The following is a 20,779-nucleotide window of genomic DNA, read 5'->3' as shown; positions in this document are numbered from 1 at the left end:
CTTAAGGTTTGGCCTCCTTTCTTCCACCAGAGTCAGAGTTTTTCTTAACCTATCAGCATTCAAGAGGGTGGCCTTTCCAACCTGATTCCATGAAAATGCACAAAGAAAACAAACCAATAAGAAAACAGGGCCATAAAACAGCTTCACCCACATCTGTGCATTTCTCTCATTGCCAAGTGGTTTGGCAGAACTGCACCGTGTAACCGCTGGGACACTCAGCTGCACCAGGGCTGTGTGAGCACTGCAGTGGGACACAGCACAGAGCAGCCAACAGGGCTGTAACACTTCAACTCAGCCCAGTGCTACGGGTGCACGCACAACTATTTCCTCCCTTTAGGAGGCCTGCTGCCCCACGGTCAGTAAGGGGGATCACTTAGTGCTTAAAACTGACATGTCTTTAGAGTTGGCAGCTATTTCAAATAAGGACACGGGACGAGACTGATGCACCACACAGCCATACAGGTATGACTGATGCCTGATTTGTGTGCATATCCATGACTAAGAGCTGTGAAAAGACCCACTTTTCTTGATACAATAACGTCCTACTGCAGATACATCAGAAGAGAGGTTGCTCACTACAGAGCCAGAGTCAAGCAATCAGGGAACTGAGATGGGCCCAGTAGATCTCTGTAACACAACTACTGCAACCAAATTCAGCAGACAGCTCCTCTCATTTTCAGAGCAGAAAGTGCTTAGCTCTGGATTTAACTATGCCAGAAGAGCAAATTGTTGTTTCAGTCCAAGAAGGCAGAGAGAGCAGCCTCCCTTCTCTGGAAAGACTTACTGCACTTCTATTCCATATCAGAACGAGGGTAACCAACAAGTTCATCAAGCCTCCAGTAAACAGAAAGTGCAATCCTCAGCACTGGATTCACATCATCGCTTTAAGGTCTACATTTCTGCCATGTAAGTAACCAAGAGCATCTAGAACAGCACAATAGTTATGAAAACCCAAGCAGAGTCATTTTGTGAAGTAACAAAAAAATGAGCATTTCTGAACAGTTCATTTACAGGTGGTAAAGTAGCAACTATGATACTTAAATGTCATCTCAAGCAATGGGCCCTGGGCCAAGTTTACACTGCAGCTTATTTCAATGACAGACCAGGTTGACAAATGTTACAACAGCAACACTGTAACAAGGCTTTGCAAACAATGTTTGCTTGGACTGTGAGCCTCAGATAGCTAACACTGCATGCAGGGATCTCTCGTCAACTGAAGAAATATGCTTTTGATCTTTTACTCAACAGTACTCTGCCCTCCCCACACGTCCAGTTACAAAAGATGCTGAATGACCAATACTCAGAGCTGAGAACCAGCTCACTACAGCTCAGGAAATGTAAAGGCTTATATGGAGGCAGAGCACACAGAAGACATTTAATTGTTAGCATTACTGGGAAGATGTTGGCATAGCACCCTACAGGTTCATCGGTCACCTAAGAGCAGTTAATGGAACAGTGTTGGGGAACAACAGTACTGGGGTACAGCTTCAGATGTTGAAGAAATGGAAACCACAGTCAATGAAAGCCTCACCTTTCAGTGAGATACAAAACTTGATGCTTTAATTGGTAAGAAGCGATCAGACGCTGCTAGATCTGATAGCTGTGCTAGAAAAGCCACGACTAGTTTAGATGAGAAGAAAGAAGATTTTAGAGATGAGTACTTTTATCTCTAAAAACACAACTCCAGAAGGCTGACCTGCTTACGACCCTTCAGCTGACTAGTAAGTCCTCTCACAAACACGAGAAGCACTGAGGACTGCTGAGACTGACTCTAGTTAAGCCTTTTTATGTAAGCTGAGAAAGCCTCGGGCCTGAAAGATAGTTCTGTAAGCATTTCACTTTAATAGTGCAATCGCAGAAGATGAGGAACGTCAGGTATTCACTGCACCTCTTAGCCCATTTAATTTTAATCAGAGAGGAAACAGCCCGCAATGCCATGAGTTAAGCACATCAACTCCAGTCAGTCAGTTAAGCGTCAATACAACCCTCAAAACAGAAGTTTATTGAATAAAGCTGAAGAGCAGTAAACCAACATATGCATCCACCTAAATAAAAAAATCCACGTATTTACAAAGTTCAGTAATTGTATAAGTTGTTCACATGCAGAGAGTAATGCACAGGTTAACAGTTGGTAGTGTTTGGATGCCATAAATACTGAAAGCAGTGAAGTATATAAACACCAAACACATCGAGTTTACCTATAGGCCAGTTAACTAAACAGTGACCTGGTCCCCCACAAAGATTCACACATTCTAGTTTAGTTTCCATATTTTAGGCACAAGCAAGTTTGATAGATAAAAGTAACTGTAGCAGTTCACGGTGAACTAGGGACTACAGTAGCAAGTTAATATACCCTCTCCTCTACAGCACCAGATGATGAATTAATTGAAATCACACTTCAGAGAACTGAAAGGGGACAAGAAGTTAAATGCAAGTTCAGACCGAATGCAGGCAGCACGTAGTGTCTGTGCAACAGCTGGTACGGAACAGTAAGGCCATGGCAGTCTAAATTAAAACTGATTTGTCATTACTGATACGGACAAAACAGTGCTTTCAACCAAAGACTCCAAAGTAACGCAAACTCCACATTTAGGTAAGGAAGAATCACACACAGTGTGAGGCAATGCAAGCAGGTGTATCATGTATTTGTATACACTAGCAAGCTACACTGACATTACTGTATGAACAAACCAGTCTTAACAAGTCTGTCCCTTTAAATATATTGAAGTCATTGAGAAAGTAAAGCTACAAAAACATTACAATCTTTAGTTTATATATACTTCCCTACACTGTAGAAGCTAGTCAAGAAATAGGATCGATTCGTTGGCTCTCTTGTGCTTTGACACAGTTGAACATTTCACCTTGCCACTTACAGACTTTGCACATGGTTACATCAAGAAAGCAGGCAGCTCTAGAGTTGTCACAATAGCTGAGATGTTTCATAGCACCAGGTGAAACTGTGCCCAGCTATTTCATGAGCAGGAGAGACACTAGACAATTACACAGATATTGTGCTAAAGGTCAACAACCGACTCTATACAAAAACATCAGTAATTTAAGTGTCATGCAGCCGCTCAGAATGTGTATTCTGGTTTCAGACAGATCACTAGAATCCGAAGATAGAAAAATGTGTTTGAACCAAGCGATTTGTTCTCATGCTGGAATACTCCGATTTTTGAAAGCTGACAGAACAGTCCATTCCCATTCCCCAGACAAATGTTAAACAGAAGCAACAAAATGAATTTAAGCAGTTGACTCTCCTAATTCATCATAAGTTTTTTCTTTTAAGTGATAGGATAAGATCTCAGCTGTAGATTAGTGATGCTGAGCTATGTCTTGTGCTCCCCTCTGCAAACAGTATCCATTTCTCTGCTAACATACACACATCACATGCATTTGTGAGATAAACTATCCCACAACTCACGTTTAAATGTTTTCTAACTACTGTATGTGGCATCTTACAGAATCTTAATGCTGTCAAGCATCAGCATCTTCAAGCCACTAAACACTAGAAATAAAACACTTGCTGAAAATCATATAAAAACCTGGCCCTGAAAAACCAGAACAGAGTGTACCATCATAGTTAACATGGTAGATTTTTTGTCTTAAAAAGCCCCCCCACGACCCTCCCACCGTAGATGGTTGTAAAATAAATATTTGTGCTGACTTTATGACAACTCTAGTTGTTTTGTGACATAATAGGAATACAAGTCTTCAGCAGTGCACATGAGAAATGAACTGTGAAAAGGCAGATTCTTGTTACAGGATTTTTGGGTTATATCTCATTATGGAGGGAAGTGGACAATTGAGAGTATGGCCAACTGGTACTGGAGATTCCAGGAAGACTTCAGCTTCTTCTAGACTTTGAATGCTGAATAAGCCACTGAAGCGTGATATCTGAAGAGAGAGAAAAAGTTCCATATTCAAGTGCTGAACTGTATTTGCATAACCAGCATCACTTTGGAACGCCCACGGCCTCAAATACACAAGAGGACTGGGCAGCCCTTCCCTAGAGGGGGGCCCAAGACAGATTAACAGCATAATATCCTGAAAGGTTGCTGTTTGTGTTCAGGTCCTATAAAAGCCCAGAGCCTTGCGAGCAAAAAGCTGCAGATGTGGGTTTTTCAATCAACCACACCTCTAAGAAAGACTTCAAGTGATACCTTGGTCTTGTTCACATAATTACATTCAGATAAACATCATTATTTAAGCCAGTCTGACAGCCATTACTGCCTCTCCTAACCTGAATGGTAACAAAGTTAGCTTAGTCCTACAGTACAAGGCATACAGTTCTTAATGCAAACAGTTTTAGGTTAATAGTTACCTATATTATCTTTTTCTTTGCAAGAAATTGAGTAGCAGCAGATTTCTCTGTCCTGAATAGCAGCAAGATTCCTATAAAAGAGACAAAGTTAAAAGACACAGTTCCATTATATCAAGCACTCCACATTGAAAATTTCCACTCCATCACATAACTTGTTTCTGTACAATGTTACATCTACTTGTTTCTGTGTTTTCTACTTATAAATATAAAGCTTCTTCGCCTAACATCCTCATGTAAATGAATTCATTTAGAGTTCATCTCTTCAGAAGGGTTAGACTTACATCTTCTCGATTAGCTGTTTCTCATCCAAAGCATTAGGAAGGTCTCTCTTGTTTCCAAGTACTAGAACCTGAAATTCAAAGCACAAACAGTTTCAGCTTTGCTTCTGTTGTTTTGTTTGTTTGTATTTTAGGAAAGCAGCAAGCAATCTACACTAGACTATTAAATCCAATGGAGTAAGAGATTCAGTAGTAAGCCAAGCTGAGAAGAAAGATTGACCTAGTTACAGGGAAAGAGGGTGTCCAGAAATGCTCTTTTGTACAAAAAGCAAGTATGAGAGCAGCTGATAAAAGTGAGAACAAACTCAGCGAACTGGGATCTCCCAAACTTACTGAGTCTGCACAACGCTCTGGTTAACATGTACCATAGCAGACCTCAGCAGAGCATAAATCCATATGGCAGAACAATCTACTCTTCCACATTTTTTGGGTAGCACCAAGTCAAGAATGATCACTGAAGTACTTGCTGAGGTCAACAACTGGATTTTCGACACTGGGATCAGATATTGCTTAGAATGCTCACACTATACTTCAGAGTTCAAATAATCTTCAGTGGCACTAGGATTACGTACAATTTTCAAAGACATTTAATAGTGATATGAGACAAGTTACTTACAGGGATTCCTTGTAACTGTGGCTTATCTAGAAGATTGTGCAGCTCATTCCGAGAGGCTTCTATTTTTTCACGATCTGCAGCATCTACCATATAGCTTTAAAGAGAACTTAAGGTTAGTTTAGCAAAACCAAACTACTCCAGAAACAGCTGTCTTTGTGCTATGCAGTCAGTTTTGAGCACACGTCAAGCTTTCAACAGAGCTAGGTCACCTGAGCAAAGAATTTGGTTCTTTTCAAAGAAATTCCCCGTGATCATGTAAATGGGATTCTTCCCCTTAGACTACACTGCCACCCAAGTCAAATGGGAAATAACATTAGTACGTGGGATTAGACAGTGATGAGAAAATAACCCAGCTTAAGCCTTGAAATCAAAGGCAAAGGAGTCACTGTGGTTCAAACACAGTTTCAGAACTGAGTGCTATCAAGCCAAGTGTGCACTGCTAGGCTGGATGCAGAAGACAAGCAAATCTGCAGTTAAGTAGAGCCAAAGGAAGATGGCACTTACACAATAGCATTAACTCCTCTGCAGTATCGCTCCCACATGCTTCGGAACCGGGGCTGCCCTCCTATATCCCAAATCTCAAGTGAAAGGAAAAAAAGATACGTTTAGCCATATGCTGTATTTAAATGGACGATATAAGAAGTCAAAACTGTTTTTTTCTTGTCTTGTGCCAGCTACAAGACCTTTCAGTTAGAAGAGAAATACTCCATAAGCAGTGAAAACACAGCTGCACAAAGCTTGCAGCCCCAATAGCATACAACAAAAACCAGAGCATCTTGTACCAAATGCACAAAACCACCCACATACTACGTTTTCATGGAAACACACTGTAGAATACATGAAAATACACTAATTTAAAACCCTGCTTTTGACTACGGACTTGAGCAATACTGAAGAGTAGAAGAATAGGAAATCTGTACCCTGAAAATGTGACAGTTCACTCACGTTAAAGCCAGACAGCATTATTACAGCACTGCTTTAACCAGTCCATGAATCTGGAAGTCAAACAGTTTCTCATTTAAGAAACCCTATAAACAAACAAGTGTATTCTTAAGCTACTGGACAGATTTAGTTGGGCCTTTTCAGTTTCCTACACGTGTACCAATCGTGAGAACAAAACAGAGCAAACATTTTTAAACTAGACTCTGAAGACAACTTTTTATGGGCTTGAGAACCAACAATGTTCACATACCTTTATTGTTACATTACCCTTTGTAACTTTCCTCATGTTGAAGCCCACAGTAGGAATCATATCTTCACTGAACTGACCTGACTGGAAAAAGAAGAAAAGTTAAATCTAGCACCTAGACAACTAGTTTACATAGCTAGAGAAACAGACAGCATTTTACTGTGTGCCTCCCAGCTGAAGGCTTCATAGCCAAGAAATCACATATATTACACTGATGTGTTTTAGTGGAACTTGCTTGAGGTCAGTCACACAGCTTCTTACAAGGACTTAAATAATCCTTCAAGCCTTGAGGCAGCCAAGGTAACAAAGTTACTTGAGAGAAGTTCTTGACACAGTCGAACAAATAGCCAGGGCAGGTACAGAGCCAACTTCTGTACTACAGGATCTCCTGGTCACCTGGAAGCTAAAATACTCAGATGTCTCTCTGATGCAAGCTACTCTTACAGAATTTAGAGTAATAGATCACTTAGGGGTAAGTCCTCAAGCCACAGGCATGGACTAGATACCTGAAGAGTCTTAAGAGACCAGCAGGTGGGAGGACCTGACAGGTCTGCTTCCTGTAAAGCTCTGTGCCCAACGTGTTCAGCAGTGGAAAAGGCAATCCAAGAGTAAATCAAAGCACTACAGCCTGATGCTATCAGCTTAGCATCGCCGTAAGCTATGAGATAACTGCTGCAAAACAGTGTAACATTAGAGAGGCTCTGTAATGGCAGATGTTTCACTCTCAGTTACACTTTCAAGCTGTGCTGTAGATAAAAGCCAAGTTCACAGCTATCTCTGGTAGCCAACCCAGCGGCCACAACAAAAACACAGCAGCAGCAGCAGCACAGATTTCTCCCATGCAGCCTTGGGTCTCAGGCAGAAGGTGAATCTCAGCCACAGTGGGCATTATGCATCTCACTACATCCATTACACTTAATAGAACCGGACAGTCACGTCAGGTTTGGAAAGAAAGGTCAACTCAAACACAGCCAATTGCTTAATCAGGGCCCAATATCACAGCAGCAAAAACTCTGCTTCTCTCAACTCAAACTGCGCAGAGAAATCAGTGTGAATGAAAAGCCCTTTCTGTGAAGCAGCAAACATTACACCCTACAGTTTGCACCCAATTGCTCACAAGCTGGAAGTAGCCAAGTCTGCCTGGACATGCTTAAACCACATGCTTTTCAGAGTCTGCTGCCAGCAGACAACCAGCTCGTAAACACCAATGCCTTGTCATTCACTTGTCACTCAGAAACACATGCTTTCATCTGTCTGTTCTCCTCCACACCAGAACTGTGATCTTCCACCAGCAAACCAAAGCCAGAAGCTCTGCACAATACACAGCCTCCAGTATTACCCTAAGAAACAATACCAAATGTTCTCAGTTGACTTCTCATCCTCCCATTTTTGCTTATTTGGCCAACTCTTTCAGCTAAATGGTACTTTGTTCTCACTGCTGACCCCCACGACAGAGTGAATGTGAGGCTAGCAAGCAGCCCCCTGAATAGGAGGTGATTTTTCACATTTAGGGTCTGCTTCCCAGATGTACAGCTACACAGATAACAGCCTTAAAAGGCATCTGAATTAACTAAGACCTTGAATCTAAGGAATGATACTGTAAAAAAAAAAAAAAAAAACACTCAAAAAACCCCAACAGATTAAATCTCAGACAGTTGCTTTGCATTCCCATTAGAAAGAAGTTCCAACTGCTTAAGCTATACAGAAGAGCACAGCAATCTCACACAGCACTGCTTCAGAACCCAGCTTTCCTGTGAAGTTTAATGAAGCTGCACACAACCTGGATGCCTGCTCATTAGCTTCCCATCACCGCCTTCAGAGCCCCTGCCCAGCTCATCCATTGCAGCCATCCTGATGACGTGTAGTTCAGCAGCAGGTGGGTAAGCACCACTTCCCTGTTTGAAGCAGTTCAGCCCAAAGCCTGCACTGCTGGCCTTGCCTTTGAAGGGTCAGCTTGCTATGGTTGCTCAAGAACCACCACATTCCTGCTCCTGCAGTCACACCCTACACCCACACCTCCTAACCAGCATCTCCAAACACTCCCTGAACCTCCATTTATCTGCTGCTCCACAGCTCCACAAGCTGTTAGCAATTCCTACTCAGATGCTCTCAGATCCTCCAGTAGGCAGCTGTTTAATCAACAGTTCATGCTCTCCCACAGCCACTTTAAAATACAGATCCCTTCACATTAGAGCAACTCCTCCTTTCCCACATGCTTACAGCCGTGTTGAAACAGCTGCCGTGATCCATCACAGGCTTTCACAAAGTCTTCAGAAGAGCTGCTGCACCCCATGCTACTTTCCAAGCACTCCATACCCGAGCTGTGCACCCAGGTAGAACAACTTGTTCAGACTTGTAGCCATGTGACTCCAGTGTAGCAACTCGTGTTTCAGCTTTTTAGACCCTGCTTTGTAGGAGAGACAATCCAGCACTGCTTGTGACTTTCTGAGCTGTCAGAAGCGGGATGGAAGGGCAGCAGGTGCTTTTACTGCTCCATCTCCAAAACACAGCAGGTCCTTGCCCTGGAGGAGGATTGGAGGCTGTGGGTTCTGAGGAGGTGGGCACAAAACGCAGCTTTGTGAGGCACATCCATCTTCACATTCTGAGTATTTCAGTGAATTTTGATCTCGACTTGAAATGCCCGATTCATATGAGTGCAGGTGCTGCAGTTCAGCCAGCGTAACTGAAGAAAGTCCCCTTGTCTTTTAAGGCAGGTCAAGAGACAGTTAAAACAAAAAAAGCCAAGGCACTCAGCTCTACCTGCACGCAAGAAGCTGTCACAGGACAAGAAGAATGTGCTGTTCTTAGTATGCAGCTCAGTTTGAGTCAGTCTTCTCCCCTGCCTGCTTTCCCCGAAGCACATTACTCAGCCCTATTACTTATTTTCACAGTATAATGTTTTCTCTTTCTAAAATTGACGTTTGCTTTAAAACAATTTGAGAAGAACAGAAATATTTTCTATTCTCAGTCTGAAAATGCTTAGCTGTTGTCACACACAGTAAGCACTGCTCAAGCACTCAAGGACAGCAGAGCAGCTGCTGGCAGACCTAGCAATAGCATCTGTTTTCAGCACCCACGAATACCCCAAGAAGCAGACACCGTATCTCTGAGGCCTCTCAGATCAGCCTCGTGCCCTAGAAGTGATTATGAAGCAGCCCTCAGCTCTGAGCCATACAGACCAGACAGCACTAATGGAAGCTGCTGAGCGAAGGTCACAAAGCTAAGTCTTGTCCATATGTGAGAGATAAGATGGAGACTAAACAGACTAGATTTCAGAGGCCATTATGCAGAAAGAACCTGCATGATTAGCATGTAAGCCTCCAGGTTTCAGAGATGTTCCCTTCACCATATTCCAGGCTACTGAAGAACCCAAGCACGTGATACATTAGAGATTTAGTGCCACCCAATTCCTAAGGTCAGGCACTGACGTTCCACAAAACTTACATGAAGGTAGCTGAAGATTAGAATTAATGTTCAGTAGAAGACAGGACCAGTGACTGAGATGAGCTATACACAAGTGCTCCCTAGTATTTCTTCTTGGCATGCCCAGGTGCTGCAGTATGCCTTTAGTTGGTGCCTCACAACTAACTACAGCAAAGCTCAGTGTGGAACTGCCCAGTTACAGCCTTGAGCCAACAGGCCGTGTGTTGCAGATCAGGCAATAAGTCACACCAAATACTAGACCTGAAGTACTAAAGTGAAGGGAGTTCTTAGCTAGCCAGAGGCAACAAACCAGCCTTATGAGATCCTTGCCGTCCCAAGGGACAGTTCTTGTAACAAGCTGGTATGTGAGAGATGCAGGTAAGGTTTTACCATAGGGAAACAGAAACCTGCCCAAGGTCAGCCCACCTGATAAGGAGCAAAACCGCTTCCAGCCTGGAAGTAATTTAGGAGTGCAGGGCAGACACCTACATGCATGAACCACCTTTGATTCATCCCACCTGTGTCCAATACAGTCAGCACCAGCTGCTGCACAGACCACAGCATTTATGAATTGCTCTCTCTACACAACAACCAAGTCTGTTCCATCTGTTACACATGACCTAACACTATCTCTGGCTCAGGGCTGCACTATACTGGACTTCACCTAACAGTTCATTATTACAGGAAAGCAACAGACACCTGAGTGCTTTGCTGGGTGCCAGCCAGCCCAGCCATAGTCAGCATCACATCAGTCCTTGCACCACACCTCAGCCTTCCACGCTGCTTCCCTGGTCAGCTCCTGTTTGTGCCTGTTGTAGCAGGGTCTACCGACAATTGTATGTCAGTACAACCATGTTCACAAGTGCTGCTTTTATCCTCAACTCTGTCAGGTTGCCTCTGAGGCTGCACTGCTCTCCCATAAGCCTGCTCTCTGCTTGCTCAGCCCAGCAGCACGCCAGAGGCAGCCTTGCCAGCCAGCTCCCACTGAAGGTTTCCCCTGAGAATGAGATGGCAAAGTGCCAGTTATCATTACAGATCATATTCCAGAAGGGTAGGATGAGAGCACTTCTGACAAGGATTTAACCTCACATCATCTACCACCACAAAAATCATGCTAGGTGAGGAGGGGTGTTTGTCTGTTTTATAAATATAAAGTTAACAAGCTACAACAAGAAGACTGCTAACTTCCAGCAGGGTGTGCATATCAGACTAAGCACAAATCCCTAACAACTTGAGCAAGTAATTGATCTTAAGACTGGAGTTCTGTTTCCTGCATCTTCCCTAGAAATTATTTTAATCACGAAACAATTTAAGGCAGAACTCAAACTGTAGCAGTAAAGCTTACGTTCCCTTCTCTTCCCCTCTGGCATGGCACTGGGCACCACTTCAGCTACAACAGCTCACCCACACAGTCTGTAGTCAATTCAGCATTACATAAAGCCACCCCTACCCCAATCATCCTATGCAACATTTGTAGCCTCAACCAAGAAAGTGCATCATATAAGATATAAGGGCAGATCAGCACTCCAGTTTCTGCAGTCAATTTCCTTCTCAAAATACTTCAGTGTTTCAACTACTTGTTGTGATCATTGTTGGTTTAAGAAGTGCAAGTCTTTGAGATTTAAGTCCTTGAAACAGCTTCACAACAGCATTTCTGCGAGTGGCTGAAAGCAAAATAGCTGAAGTCTACACAAAAACACATTTTTGCTTCCCCAACAGTGACTTCAATGGCGTATTTAAAAGAACATGGAGTGCTATCACGTAACAACCACACAGAAGTGAAACAAGCTAAGGAGGCATATTGCTAGCTAGAAGTCAGATGTGCAAGAGCTTGGGACATTTCACACCTCCGTGACAACCATGGAAGTGCTGCCTTCCTCAAGCGTTACCACTTAAAGTCCTTGTGCTGCTTAGAGTGTGATATGGGAATCCAGACCAGGACAGAAGGCCAACATTGAGATTGCAGTCACCTATTTCAGACCACTTGGAGTACAGCAAGCAAGACCTCACAGAAAGCATTAACTGGAGCATGAGTCACCTGGTATTAGCTTTATTACCTAATGAAGTGAGGCAATCCATTTCAATAGACTTGAGCAATCAAGAAACCCTTCACTAGAAGAGGCATCACTTCTCACTTTAGTGCTACAAAGCTACACGTGCACCCAGGATCCACCTGGGTGCTTCACAAGGCACTAAAGCAGCAGTGAAGCCCCTTGGAACAATCTCTTTCCATACTCCTCCAGCATAACTTTATATCAAAGTTAGTCCGTGGACTGAAGGAAACCACAGCTCCCAGCTGCCTAAAGGAACGTTTCCTTCAGAGGAGTTTCATTTGAAGTTGCCTCTTTCCAGAAACCAAGGCCTCATTCAAAAGCTTGTCAGATATTCCAAAGTTTAAAAACCATACACATCAACTTAGACTTTGAGAGCAACCCCACAAAAGGGGTCAGGGCAGACAGAACAGACCAAATTTAGGGTAAGTCTGTCTCCCTCCTCATCACTGCAGTCCTCCCCACTGACCAGACCATGAAGTTTTAGAGCTGCAGCACCCAATGCCTGGATCAAGGCTCACTGTGCAATGGAGAACGCTGCTCTTCCATGAGGTACTTTCTGAAACTGAATGGTGTCCCACCACTCACCAGCACTGCCTGCTTGCAGCCTGGAAGCCACCGGTTTGCTTGAGTCATGTTGCAGTTGCATCACATGGCAGTGGAACTCAGCTGTCTGTCCTATCTCCCCATAGCAGCACGGCTGCGGCCTGCAGCTTTGATGGCTCTGATCAAAGCCTGTTGACAGGCACCAGCTGCAGAGATGCAAACAGAAGATATTGCAGGCTCCAGAAAACAATGGCTATCTCAGGCCCTCAGATAAGAAGTTCAAAATTCAAGAGGTGCTACTGAGATGACATGCAGTTTCACTGAAAGGAACCACAGGCCATCCACATTATGGAAATTAAAACCGGGAGGAAATGACATCCTCCCTTGTGAGCAAGTTTACTCATGCACATGGAAAACTTATGCTAAATATCTAATTAGAGACAGTGACTAATGGGGAGCCTTAGCAAAGCAGAAGCTGCATCCAGCTACAACTATATTTCACTGCTATGGTTTTTAAACCCACTAGTCAAACTAAATTATAAACCGAGTGCTTGTTCACACCAAAGGAACAAACACAGTCAAATCCTGCTCCCAACCTAGAAAGAACATTCTAGAACCAGACTGTTGGCCCTCCACAGCATCTCCTCTTCAGTGGCAGCCAGGAGTCGTATCAAGCCTCCTAGGTAATGGGCTTGAGTTTTCCTTTAGTTCCATGTGCCTGAGCTGATTGGGAACCCACGCAAGGCACACGATTACATTAGAGATTTAGATTAGATTAAACTCATGTTGTCTAGAGACTGGTAACACTCTTTTGTTAGGCAGAGCACAACCCTGAGCCACATCCTGCCATGCAATGCAGCTTTTAAAGCTGGTCTGTAAGGCCAGCACCTTGCTGTGTCATTCCTTTCAGTTCAGTTTGATGGAATCCCAGCACACAACAGCTACTTCCAGCCAAACCATTAACTTGTCTACAGGGAGCAGGTATTCTTCTCCAGCACTCATCTACTAACACACGCTCTGAATTTAAGCCCAGGCAGCACAAGACACAAGGTTAACTCTTCATGCCACGGACTAAACTGCTCTTTCTGTAAGAGGCAATATCATGCTGACAGCCACAGTTGATGCTATTAGTTCTTTAAACCAGTAATAAAGACATGAGCAAGTCCCCTCACTCTGTTTTGCTCAAGAGTCACCAGATTTCCTAATTAAAAGCTTCAGAAATGTGACTTGCTACTCCCAAACGTAAAACAGTTAACGATGCTGTGCCTTACACATAATGACTTCCTTATTTCACTCAGTTTTGCAAGCCTATTTGAATGACACTTACTCAGATAAATTTCTGGGTGTGATCCTAATAAGCAGTTGAAACCTTGCAAACTTCAACCTCCAGCAAAGCAAGCTGGGCACAGTTGTCAGCTTTGCTTTTAGTCATTTTGCCACCTGGGACGATCTAGATAGCTTAAACACTGTGCAACTACTCTGTAGTGCCTACACTAGTTTCACAAATAAGACCTCAGAGTGGATGTGCTCCAAAACACAAGAAAGTAATAGTTTGACGTGTGCCATCACCATCCTGGACAGCAGAAGAGTAAAAACCTGCAAAGTAATTCAAGTGCCCAAGTTCAGCTGAAAACCACACATCAGTGTCAGGTCAGCAACCACAGACTGAGGCTGTTCAGTGGCCGAGTTCCATCTGCAGAAATCCAAGACCAAAAGCTGTGAGAGCCAGTAGCATATCAAAGAAAAGGCTTCTGGAGTTCCCACGTTAGTCCAGCAGCTTGTGCTTCATACAACCAGGCTGAGGAAGAGGTACTTTTTACCATTTTATCATCAAAGCCATGAAGCACCAACATCCCCAACTGCACATGAGCTTTGTTATGTTTTGACATGGTAAGAGTAACAAGAATTATGTATAACTGCAAGAGAACGGCAGTGCCTTTTACTATCAAGTTACTCATCCAAATACATGCATAAAAACACACAGTTGTCAATACAGCCTCATAGGAGAGGTTGAAGCGTGCTTGGATCTGAAGTCGAGGTTCAGATCTGAGTGCTCTGGGTGCACTGGATTCAAGCCCCTCACAGCCCCTGCAACGCAAAGGGTGCCTCAGCCTCCATGTTAGCTTCTTTAGACCAGCTGACAAATCGCAGCTTGCCGCCGGTGACCGCTCTGCCACATGCATCTGCACTACAGGACGCTGAAGGGACCAAGGAATCTATGCAATCAGCCACTCTTTTTCACATTCAGCAATAGCAAAGCGCCGTGTGGGAGGGAGGACTCACACGGCCCTCCTGCATCTGATAAGCAGGCCCAGGCTCAGCAGGCTGCTGCTGCAAGGCCTGGAAGTTGTACTTGGCACACAGCTCGAGAGAGAGCGCACAAATCGATACAGGGTTAAAAATAATAATTAAAAAAAAAAAAAAGAAAAAAAAGGAAGGACAACGGAGTGGGAAACGCTTAAATCATTTCCCGACGAGCACCGAAACGACCCAGCGGGGAAAGCAGCTGATGACAGCGCTGGTTACGCCGCGCACAGCCTGCAGGCCGATGGAGGACAGACAAGCACCGGGCCCGGCCCCGCGCCGCCCGCAGCCCCGTCCCTGCAGGCCGCCCGCAGGCCTCGCCGCCCCCCGGTGCCGCAGGGACGGCACGGCTCGGCACGGCCCGGCCCGCTCCCCGCTCCGGCTGCTCACCGCGATGACGTTGACGAAGGTGGTCTTGCCGGAGTACTGCAGCCCCACCAGGGTGAGCTCCATCTCCTCCTTCCAGAATAGCGAGCGGAACCAGTCCAGCAGCCGGGAAAGCAGCGCCAACATGGCTGCGGCGGGGCGGCGGTGGCGACGGCCGGGCACTGGCGGGAGGACCGGGACGGCTCCGGCGGCTTTCGGCACCGCGCGCTCCCTCTCGGCCCGGCTCGCCCCCGCGCCGCGGTCATATGACGCCGCGGCCGGGCTCGCGCGGCGCGCCGGGAGAGGCCGCGTCCCACAGCGCCGCCTATCGGCAGCCGCGCGCACGGCGCCCGGGGAGGACCGGCGGCGGGAGGGAGGGGCGGGGCGGAGCCGTCAGTGGCGGAGGGGGCGGAGTTGTGCCCGGCACCGCCCCGCCGCTTTGGCGCCCCTGGTGGCCGCCGCTTTGTCTGCCCGGCTCTGCACCTCCTGCAGGTGGTTGTGGGCGTGGGTTGAACCCCCTGAGCAGCCTCCGGGACAAGCAGTCCCAGCCTTCCCGCCGGGAGAGCCGTTCCAAGCCCTGCACCACCCTGGAAGCCTCTGCTGGGCTCTTCCCTGTGTGTCCTGGACTCTCTTGTACTGGGGTTCCAGGAGCGTGTCAAAGAGAAGAGGTACAACGTGCAAGGAACGTAACTGGTGTGTGCCAGGAGATCGTCACTCATCGCCGTTATCAACACAGATCTCATCTGAAAAGACACGGAGCCCCCTGAGCTGCACCTTCCTGGAGCAGGCTGAGAAGGATTTGCTGCTGCAGAACCATCCCTGCCCGAGGAGCTGGCAGAGTTCCGTTTATTGCTGAAGCACAGGAGGGAACGCCTCCCAAGGTCCCCTTCTGGCTGTGGTTTGCGCAGTGCGTGCTGAAGGCTTTGCAGGAGGTGAAGCTGTAGCAGTCGGGTGGCAGAGCCAGCCAAGAGCTGATCAAAGCAGCAGGTTGCTGCGGATGTCCGTCATCATTTCAGAGAGAAAAGTTTCCTGAAGTAACACTGGAAGCAGATGTGCAGCAGGCAACAGCACATCTTATGCAGCGGTCATGTTTTCGATTCTATGACAAATGCATATTTTACTCCTGGGAGCAAATCTAATTTGCTAATTCACTACTGAAACAGAATGGGGCAGGAGCTATCTGAAAACAACACCACAATGTTCCCCTTCCCTGTATTGCAGAGAAACCAGAGAGACCTTCATCACGGGCTGCATATCCTACATGAGAGAGGAAATCTCTCATTTGTGGTGTGTTTGCAGACAACAGACGCTGTGATTCGTATCAGCTGCTTGCAGAGCCAGCAGGCGGGGATGCTGTGTCTGTTCAGCAGGCCTTGGGAAGCTGCAGAGTGTTGCAGGCGTTTGCAGGTTCTCATATGTCTGCGTTGAACACTCTGAGTATTCCTCCCAATAAAGTCTGTGGCATATCATTTGTGGTGTAACAAAAGCTGTGCGTCTCAATGCAAAGGGATGGTATCATTTATTTCACTGAACTAACCGTACACTTTTTGCATTTACTTCGAATGATGGGATTTCTCCACAATCCCTTGCTCTGTGCTGAGCACAGAGCACTAAGCACTGAGCACTAAGCTGGGCACATAACTTTATTGACTGTTCCGTGCAGGGTTTCTCAGGTCTTTAGACTTTGACTCTGCTTCGCAATTCCGCTGTCAGCTGTCTGCAGAGGCACCCTGGGAGTCTTTGCACTCGTTATTGTGGCAGCACAGAGCACTTGGAGCAATGCAATTACTGCTGCCATGGATTGCAGGATGCTTCTGGCAGCTGAGGAGGACCGGGCTGCAGATGGCCATATTAGAAGAAAGAGCACATAAAGACAGGGCTCGGATCATCACTTTCTGTGTCTAGACATTTCCTGGAAATTCTGTGCAGGCTGTAAGCCATGAGAGGAGAGCCTCTGGATACTGCCGACAACACAAAGCACCATTCCAAGTATGTTTAAGATAGGTGCATCATTTATCTAAGCTGCAAATTACCTACATTACCAAATTTGTGTCATAACATGAAATGTTGTATTGCTGTGTCATCAGAGGAAATAAAAATTCATTAAGTTTGGATAATGAAAAAGAAACAAACCAAACCAAACCAAAAGCTCTGCAATGTCTGCTAAGGACAAAGGCTTCAGATTTTTCCATGCAAATTCAGGAAAATATTTACAAAAGGCCATAGAGAGTGTTACATTTCCATCAGCACTTGATGCTGTATGTGCTCTGTGCCTCCATCTGGGGATACCCCACTTTACCTGCTCACCTTAGGGCCCCAGGTCACTGTTTCTCCTTGGCACCCTGCAGCCCAATGCTGTATCCCACTCTGGGGCACCTGCAAGGAGTTCTTCCCCATCACCACCAGAAGGAAATTTTCTAAATTACGCCACATTATTTTCCCAAATCACCAGATAAGAAAAAGTAGGAAGAAATCTGCTCTTATTGAGTGCCATCAAACAGGTGTACAAAACCAAACAGAACGAGATTTGTATGAAACCACAGGGGATGACAGCCTGGCATCAGCAATGCCAGCCACACCGGGAGGTTCATGCTACATTTCCTACTGGCACCTCATCTGCCTGGCAGTCCTGCCGACCTTGCTGGGGGATCTGTATTAATTGCTTTCTCTCCGCTCGGCGTTACACAGGAGGAATGCTAAGTGCTGCACACAGAGGAAAAGCCCGTTTCCATCCATCTCTGCGGCAGCCATCCCACCAAGCTGGGCTGCACCGTGTGCTGCTGGTGGAGGTGCCTGAACTAAATGAGACTGATCTGTGGTAAAGGGAAGAGAAATTCCCCCCTCCCCGGTGTCAGGGAAGGGGCCGTGCATATGCTTTTCCACCCCAACACATGGCTTTCCTTTGCCAGCTACTGTGCTCCTTCCAATTAGGCTGTGATATGAACTACACTTTGAAAATTCTTAATCCATTTTATGGTTCATTAAGTCAGAAAATTTCCTGCCCGTGGTTAGCTGTATCAAAGGGGACGGAATGCCTGGCACCAATTAGTTCTAATAATGAGCTAAATTGTGCACAGATTTCCGAGTCTGTCATTAGCATGAGAAAAATAGGACAGCTCATCTCAAAATAGAATGTCTTACTGGACTGTTTTTTAATTTGTCTTCGGATGAAGACTACTCCTGCTAGCTGGTGCACGCAGGAAAACTAATTGATTTGGTTAGTTACAGAGCCTGGCGGTGTGGCACTGCCCCTGCTGCTGAACAGACAACACGACCAAACAAGAGCATCGATATTGGTGTGAGATTTTGCATTTCTGCCCGTCGGTGTTTCATGCTTAAAGGAAGCAATACACATGCCCTGCGTGTGCCTTCTGCTCACTTTGCCATCAGTTTTCTCTCAAGAGGGATGGAGCTGGCCGTGCGTAAAATGGCCTCGAAGCTGAGGTGCCTTCCAGATCAGGTGTCTGTTGTACAGAGGGAGGGTGAAACGCAGAGCTGAGTTTGTGAGCAAATGGGCCCAGGCTGTGAGCTTTGCTGTGCAGCACCAGCAGATGGGGTCTGCTCCCATCCTGCACTTCCGAGTCCTAACAGCGAAATAACAGCGAAAGAAAAACAGGCAGATGAGAGCTTAGTTAATACAGGCATGTGAAGCTTATGTTAAAAGTGCTCAGAGGGAAAAGATAAAGTGAGTGGTCACTGCCAGCCCTGCCCAGAGCTGCGTGTCCCAGCGGCAGCAGCCAGAGCCTGGCACACCGTCATTCTCAGCTCAGTGAATCAGATCCACATCAACAAACTCATGAGATGAAATGCCATTCCAGCCCACGTGCCGGATTTAAGCCCTTTTTCCCCCCTTGCATTGGTGGTACCCCAAGATCTGGCTAAAGCCGTAACGAATCAGGCAGATTTCCCCCCACACAGCAGCTGCTCCATGCTGGGGTCCGTTGTTAACTGCTCCTACTAATAGCAAAAGAGTTATTCCTCTTCCTGCACTACTTCTATTTTCTAAAGAACAACTAGAGCTGGACATTGAATCACCAGACCTGCATCCAGCACGCTGCCTGCACACCTGGAGCGGCCAGGGGCAGCAACCAGGGGCATCTTCCCACAGCTGTACTCAAGGTTTGCTCTTCTGTGAGGCTTTTGGGTATGGGAACAGCATAAAAACTCACTAAACCACCTCAAAAAGCAAAGGAAGGATTTCACTGTGCCTTCCCCGCACTGCTTCTCAGCAAGAAACCTGTTTATTGTGCTGCTATTGTGTCTGAGCTAAAACAGAAATATTCCTTTGCCACCGAAAGGGAGAAATGCGCTGAAAACTAAATTGTAATTCTTATTGTCTTAGTGATATTTGCATGCTGACAACACTCCTTTCAGTCCTGCACAGGATGGCATAATGTGTTTAACACACTGGGGAGAGCAGGCACAAGAGGGGAGGAGGCACAGCCTGGGAGTCTCTGAGGCTGCAGTCCTGCAGGAACCTGACTGCACATCCATATCTCATTGCCCACAGTCCTGATATTCACCTGGGAGATGGGCTGCTGGGTCAGGCAGGTGCTTTCCTTGGCTCTGGGTTCCCCAGATCTCAGAGGGCACCGCTCCTAGGTGAGCCCATTTAAAAATCCTCAGGGTGTTTTGCCACCGAGGCAGCGTGTGGTCAGGTCTGCAGGGAGGAATTACCTCTCTGCACCTCTGCTGCCTTCTGGTAACCCAGCACACTGGAAACGTGGCAGCTAGGAGGTTGGCAGGCTGCAAGCTTTTCCATTGCTGACAAGGAAAATAGAAATGATCGCAGTTGCTTTAGCATTCTGATTCGGTAGAGGCTGGCAAGCACTTTGCAGCGTGAGCTGCTGCATGCAGGCGATGACCTTCAGGAATGCTGGAGTCTCCCCGCCGCGAGACAACGGGAGTGTGAATCAGCAGAAGAGAGAGGGGAAAAAGTGATGGGCGAAAAAGAGCCTGCTGTTTGCAGTAAGTTAAAAACAAAGTTTCCTCCCGGTTCTCCAGTCAGATTTATTAGCAGAGACCTTGGCACTTGCACACGGGCCTGCACAAAAGCCAGGCCCATGCTTGCAGATTTATTGCACAGTCAGAGCCCTCACCAGCTAAGTCACAGCACTTCACCCTTTCTATAATTCAGTATTAAAATCCAAAAAGAAAAGAAAGCATTCTTCCAGCATGAAGTCTAAGCACAATGTGCAGATGTGTCCTACTGAATCTGCAGGAAGCCAGCGCTCATGGGAGACCCACTGCAGCACTGGGGAGGTGCTGGGTGAGGCCCTGGAACCCAAAACAGCATTATTTCCTCACTCACACAAGGCTGCTTGTTGCAGGTTACAGCCTCAGGGCAGTCCCAAAGTCCCCCACCCACTTCTTCTTCCTCCCCAGCACTGAAGGTAAGAGGTGGCCATGGGGATGGGTCAGGAGAGGCACTGCCACCCCGTTTGCAAAAACAGATTTGAAATAGGGCTGCGTTGTGGCTGGCTGGCACAGAACCATGGATGGCCCTTATTGATGCCTGATAAATTTAGGCAACTATGGTTCACGTTTCTCTATATAGAATGAAAAGTGCAGAGATTTATATTAGATATGAGGAGGAAAATCTTCACTCAGAGCAGTGAGGCCCTGGCAGTACTGCACAGAGCTGTGGTGCCCCATCCCTGGAGATGCCTGAGGCCGTGGATG

General features: G+C 46.2%; 1 protein-coding gene across 3 annotated transcripts; it reads right to left on the bottom strand.

Moving 5' to 3' along the window:
• Window positions 1–1,968: 1,968 nt before the first annotated feature.
• ARL8B (ARF like GTPase 8B) lies at window positions 1,969–15,401 on the bottom strand. Of its 3 annotated transcripts, none has more exons than XM_085235529.1 (7): window positions 15,122–15,401; window positions 6,411–6,491; window positions 5,723–5,796; window positions 5,219–5,312; window positions 4,606–4,673; window positions 4,325–4,395; window positions 1,969–3,897 (listed from the first exon to the last, which is right to left on the bottom strand). In XM_085235529.1, exons 1-7 carry the CDS (start codon window positions 15,242–15,244, stop codon window positions 3,848–3,850), a joined length of 561 nt encoding a protein of 186 aa, XP_085091655.1. In that variant the 5' UTR covers window positions 15,245–15,401; the 3' UTR covers window positions 1,969–3,847. The 3 variants fall into 3 exon arrangements, with proteins under 3 accessions (XP_085091655.1, XP_010717064.2, XP_019475791.1); XM_010718762.3 differs by lacking the exon at window positions 15,122–15,401 and adding an exon at window positions 12,470–12,532; XM_019620246.3 differs by lacking the exon at window positions 15,122–15,401 and adding an exon at window positions 8,628–9,180.
• Window positions 15,402–20,779: the final 5,378 nt, after the last annotated feature.

Source organism: Meleagris gallopavo, chromosome 14 (assembly GCF_905368555.1).
Source record: "Meleagris gallopavo chromosome 14, MGAL_WU_HG_1.1, whole genome shotgun sequence".
NCBI classification, from domain to species: Eukaryota; Metazoa; Chordata; class Aves; order Galliformes; family Phasianidae; genus Meleagris; species Meleagris gallopavo.
This window is presented reverse-complemented; position numbering and strand designations above follow the sequence as displayed.